General features: G+C 47.5%; 1 protein-coding gene across 8 annotated transcripts in view; it reads left to right on the forward strand.

The window, feature by feature from the left end:
- Positions 1–6,000, forward strand: part of VWA3A (von Willebrand factor A domain containing 3A) — a 68,694-nt gene that overhangs the window by 20,481 nt on the left and 42,213 nt on the right. For all 8 annotated transcript variants that reach the window (XM_032242906.1, XM_032242905.1, XM_032242907.1 and 5 more), the window contains 2 exons: positions 637–743; positions 5,536–5,661. In XM_032242906.1, coding sequence (XP_032098797.1) covers positions 637–743; positions 5,536–5,661 — 233 coding nt within the window. The remainder of the gene's footprint in view (positions 1–636; positions 744–5,535; positions 5,662–6,000) is intronic.

The raw sequence follows: 6,000 nt of genomic DNA on the forward strand, positions 1-6,000 counted from the left end.
GATGTGGAGGGGCTATTTTCTCACAGGTGCCATGGCAGCAATAGCCCATTGTATGTTGTACAGGTCCTACAGAGGCTCAGTGTGGGGCCATCCTCCAGATTTGTCCCCTGTTCCTGGTCTCAGTGGATGTCAGGGGACAGCTGTCAGAGAAGTCTCCCCCTTTATGACAAGTCCTCAGCACAGGGTTTCCAAAGATCTCCCAGGTGGAGTAGTCTACTATTAGCCAGGGCAGGGCTCATGGGGGTAGCATACAGGTAGAACTTCCAGCTGGCCAGGAAGAAGAGGGAGGCATTACAGATACTCACCAGCTCCGCCTCCAGCTCACATGCCTTAGAGAGAAACCATGGCCCCTGACCTCTGTCCTCCCTCTCCGGATGCCACAGGTAAGTGTCAAGGGTCTCGCTATAGCACACACTGAGATGGCAGCCCAGATGCTCATCCCACCCGCAGGAGGCCCAGCAGGTGGGAAGCAAATGTTGGCTTGAGGCTGCTGCTAAGCTGAGCCTCAAGCAGCCCTATTTCAGCACAGCTCACACCCCGCCCAGAGAGGCCAGGGGCCGGCCAAGGCGAGAGAGGCAAAGCCAGGCTCCCCATTCCCCTGGCTCTGGGAGCCAGTGACGTCCTTTTGTCCAACAGAGCCTCATCGATGAGCAGCTGAGCCACAAGGAGAAGCTGTTTGTCCTTTCCTTTGGCACCACCACCAGGTCCCTCTGGCCAGACCCCACGGAAGTCAGCGCATCCACGTGAGTGGCTTTTCTGCCTGACCATGATGCTGACTTGTTCATTTTCCTCTTAAGCAGCAGAGTCTTTATTGAATGATTTAAATGCAAACCCCAGGACCCTACTAGTTAAGTGAGTACAAAGAGACAACTCACAAAAGCAGAAACAAGTTTTGGAAGGATGGCCACCTTCATGAGCAGTTCATAAACTGAAAGATAAGGTGACCACAAGATACTTTTTATCCAGCAAACTAGCAAAGATAGTTTTATTGTGAAAATAACACAATGCATGGTTTTTTAAAATTCCAGCAGTATGAAAGAATGATAAATAATAGCAAATGAGTCTCCCCCTACTTTTTTTTTTTTTTAGCGACAGGATCTCTGTGTGTCTCTCAGCCTGGAGTGCAGTGGCACAATCATAGCTCATTGCAGCTTTGACCTCCTAGACTTAAGCAATCCTCTCACCTCAGTCTCCTGAGTAGTTGGGACTACAGGCATGTGCCACCACACCCTGCTGCGTTTGTATTTATTTATTTATTTAGATAGGGTCCCTGTTGCCTAGGCTGGAGTACAGTGGTGTGACCTTGGCTCACTGCAACCTCCACCCCTGCGTTCAAGTGATTCTCATGCCTCAGCCTCCCAAGTAGCTGGCCACATGCCCAGCTAATTTTTAAATTTTTTGGTAGAGATGGGGTTTCACCATGTTGGCCAAACTGGTTTCAAACTCCTGACTTCAGTTGATCCACCCACCTCGGCCTCCCAAAGTGTTGGGATTACAGGCGTGAGCCACCACGCCTGGCCAGTTTATTTTTGTAAAGATGGGATGTTGCCCAGGCTGGTCCTGACCTCCTGGCCTCAAGTGCATTTCAGTCGGGCTCACAAAGTGCTGGGACTACAGATGTGAGATGCTGTTCATGGCCCAAAACAGTTTCTTGTATCCACTCCCACAAATAAGTCTTTGCACACACATGCATCTGTGTGTTTACCTTCTTATTTTGACATAAAGAGGAGCTGCATAACACTGCTTTCCAGCTGGTCTTGAATCTCTCTGTCAGTGCATACAAAATCTACCTCATTTGTTTTAATGACTGCAGAGTATTCCACTGCATAGATGTCCTTTAGTTGTGGATTTCTAGTCTGGCGGGTTTTTTTGAGGGATAGGAGAGAGGCATGTAAGAATCTCTACTTATCCAATGAGTAGAAATTTCTTTTCCATGAAAGGAGTGTCCTTGATCATCCAACATGTGTTGGTTAGTTACCACACTAGGTGCTTTGCATAGATGATTGTATTTAGTATTTATAGCCACCCCACGGAATAGGATTATTATCCTCATTTTGCAGATGAGGAAACGCAGACTCAGGTTAGGGAAGATGCCAAAAGCGGCAGAGCCAGGACTGGATTCCAGATCCCAGGAAAAGGCACATGCTTTGGCCAGGGCCAGCTGCTCCACGCCTGTAATCCCATCACTTTGGGAGGTCGAGTTGGGAGGATTGCCTGAGCCCAGGAGTTTGAGACCACCCTTGGCAACACAGTGAGACCGCATCTCTACAAAACATTTAAAAATTAGCCTGATGTGGTGGCATGGGCCTGTAGCTCCAGCTACTTAGGAGCCTGAGGTGAGAGGTTTGATTGAGCCTGGGAGGGAGGTTGAGGCTGCAGTGAGCTATGATTGTGCTACCACACTTCAGCCTGGGCGACAGAGAGAGACCCTGTCTCCAAAAAATTAAAAAGTTTTAAAAAAAAAAAGTATGTGTGTCGATTACTAGCAGGGAGTAGTAATCACTACTGTAAAGAGCACCCTCACCAGCACTAGCTGTGAAGAGGAGCCCTTCCAGGTAGAGAAATGCCCACTTCTGGCAGCTCTGGCTTTGAATCCCAACCCCAACAGTCACTGGGTGGTCTTGACTCTCTCATTTGCAGAACAAGGCCAATCCTGCTCACTCCTCACAGGACTCTTCTGAAGATGAAATGAAAATGAAGTTCCTGGCAAGTGCCAGGTACTCAGTGAACAAGAACATTTTAAACTGATTTCCACTTTCGGTGGAGCACTGATCTCTGGGTTGTTAGGGATGGTAGCCAAAGTTCTGCACCTTCAGGACCTCCTCGACTTCTCTTGTCACATCCCTGTCATATCTTTACCATGTGTACTATTGTTTATATTTTTAATTTTTTTTTTTTTGAGATGGAGTCTCACTCTGTCACCCAGGCTGGAGTGCAGTGGTGCAATCTCAGCTCACCGCAACCTCCACTTCCTGGGTTCAAGCAATTCTCCTGCCTCAGCCTCCGAAGTAGCTGGGATTACAGGTGCTGCCACCATGCCCAGCTAATTTTTTGTGTGTTTTTAGTAGAGACAGGGTTTCACCATGTTGGCCAGGCTGGTCTGGAACTCCTGACTTCCAGTGATCCACCCCCCTCAGCCTCCCAAGGTGCTGGAATTACAGGTGTGAGCCACCACACCCAGCCTACCTACCATGTATACTATTGTTGATTTTTCTTTACTTCAATTCTATTTATTTATTGTTGAAAGAAACTTGTGGTTTTGCTTTGGTTTGGTTTTTGTTTTTTGAGATTGAGTCTCGGTTTGTCGCCCTAGTTGGAGTGCAGTGACACAATCTCGGCATACTGCAACCTCTGCCTCCCAGGTTCAGGCCATTCTCCTGCCTCAGCCTACTGAGTAGCTGGTATTACAGGCACACACCACAGCTGGCTAACTTTTATACTTTTAGTATAGACAGGGTTTCACCATGTTGGTCAGGCTGGTAAGAAACTTGTTTTTGGGGGTTTTTTGTTTTCTTGCTGCTGTTGTAGTTTTGAGATAAGGTCTTGCTTTGTCACCCAGGCTGGAGTGCAGTGATACAGTCATAGCTCACTGTAGTCTTAATCTCCTGAGCTCAAATGATTCTCCAGCCTCAGCCTCCACAGTAGCTGGGACTACAGGAGGGTACCACTGTGCCCAACTAATTTTTTTTAATTTTTCTTTTTTGTAGATATGGGGTCTGGCTATGTTGACCAGACTGGTTTTGAACTCCTAGCCTCAAATGTTCCTCCCCCCTCAGCCTCCCAAAGTGCTGGGATTGCAGGCATGAGGCACTGCTCCTCGCCTGAAGGAAACTTTCTATCAGTAACATAACTGAGAAGCCCATATCACTTGCATGATTATACTGCTATAATCATGCAGTTATATTTCTATAATTAGAAAGCAACCATATGTCTGTCTTTAATGGCTTTGAGGAAAAAAAAGAAAGCAACCATATTAATAAATACAATGAGAGAAAAACAGTGGGGTTTGTTTGTTTGTTTATTTGTTTGAGGCGGAGTTTCACTCTTGTTGCAATGGTGTGATCTCAGCTCACCGCAACCTCCGCCTCCCAGGTTCAAGCGATCCTCCTGCCTCAGCCTCCCGAATAGCTGGTATTACAGGCATGCACTACCAACCTGGCTAATTTTGCATTTTCAGTAGAGACAGGGTTTCTCCATGTTGGTCAGGCTGGTCTCAAACTTCCGACCTCATGTAACCTGCCTGCCTCAGCCTCCCAAAGTGGCGGGATTCCAGGTGTCAGTCATTGTGCCCAGCCTTAAAACAGTGGTTTTAAATTCCAGCTGAAATCTATTGGCTAGAGAAGGTGTTAGACCAGGGACTTGTTCTTGCTGTTCAAAAGATAGACTTGACAGTTATAATAATGAAAGACCGACTTCTTAGTACCACACTGAAATTTTCTCTTTCAGATTTTTGATTTTTTGAAACAGAAAGAACCTCTTTTACCAGTGCCATGCAAAGTATTAGCCAAGAAAGAACCAAGTTAAGTCATTTTTCGTTTCATCAGTGGTGTGTACCCCAACTCACATGGGACATAGCTGCACAGCCAGAGTGCTTTCTCTTCTTTGAGGCTGGCCTGTTGAGGGCTGGCTCCCAAGAGAGTGGGTTTAGGGAGGCAGAAACTCAGCCCCAGACCCTCACATAGGACAACTGCTAGAAGCTCATATCTTAGAGTCAGACCTGGTTTGAAATCTCAGTTTTACCAGTTGCTTACAGTATCACCTTGGGCAAGTCCTAACTCAGTTTCCTCATCTACAAAATGGAAATAAAGGTACCACGCTAACAAGTTATTGTTAGGTTTAAATGAGCTAATATTTGTCCTGGGCCTGGTACCTAATACTACAGGCCAGGTTTGGGCTCACACCTGTAATCCCAGCAGTTTAGGAGGGTAGAGAGGGGGACCTCTTGAGGCCAAGGGTTCAAGATGAGCCTGGCAACATAGTGTGACCCCCATCTCTACATAATTTTTTTTTTAAGATAGAGCCTCACTCTGTTGCCCAAGCTGGAGTGCAGTGATACAATCTCAGCTCACTGCAATCTTCCACCTCTGGAGTTCAACCAATTCTCCTGCGTCAGCCTCCCAAGTAGCTGAGATTACAGGCATGTACACCACACCCGGCTAAATTTTTTTGTATTTTTAGTAGAGATGGGGCTTCACCATGTTGGTCAGGCTGGCTTTGAATTCCTGACCTCAAGTGATCCATCCACCTTGGCCTCCCAAAGTGCTGGGATTACAGGCGTGAGCCACCATGCCCGGCCTTCTACATAAAATGTAAAAATTAGCTGGGCAGGATGGCACATACCTGCAGTCCCAGATACTTGGGAGGCTGAGACAGGAGAATCGCTTGAGCCCTGGAGTTCGAGGTTACAGTGAGCTATGATTGCACCACTGCACTTCAGCTTGGGTGACATAGCAAGACCTTATCTCTAAAAAAGATAAAAATGAAATTCAATACAAACAGTCTTATAATTAGGTTGCTGTCATTGTCTACCCCCAGCCTCCGGGAGCTTAAGCTCTGGGTAAAGACACTGCAGCCTGCTGGAGGCAGCAACCTGCTACAAGCCCTGAAGAAGATCTTCACTCTCAAGGGGCTGGATTCCCTGGTGGCCATCCTGAGAAGCTGGTAGGTCTTTTTCCTAAGCAGGAGACATACGACACAAAGGGGACTGAAGAACCAAACCATTGTTGGAGAAAAGATTGGCCAGTCACGATGTCTCATGCCTGTGATTCCAGCACTCTGGCAGGCCAAGGCAGGAGGATTGCTTGAGGCCAGGAGTTTGAGTCTGCAGTAAGCTATGATTGTTTCAGTGCACTATATGTAGCTTGGGCAACAGAGTGAGACCCACAGCACTGTAGCCTGGGCCACAGAGCGAGACTCAGATAGGGAAGGGAGGGGAAGGGAAGGGAAGGGAGAGGAAGGGAGAAGGGAGGGAAGGGGAGGGGAAGAGGGGAGAGAAGGGGG

The sequence above is a fragment of the Sapajus apella genome, unplaced genomic scaffold (genome assembly GCF_009761245.1).
Source record: "Sapajus apella isolate SASKATOON/1434 unplaced genomic scaffold, GSC_monkey_1.0 scaffold51, whole genome shotgun sequence".
Lineage (NCBI taxonomy): Eukaryota > Metazoa > Chordata > Mammalia > Primates > Cebidae > Sapajus > Sapajus apella.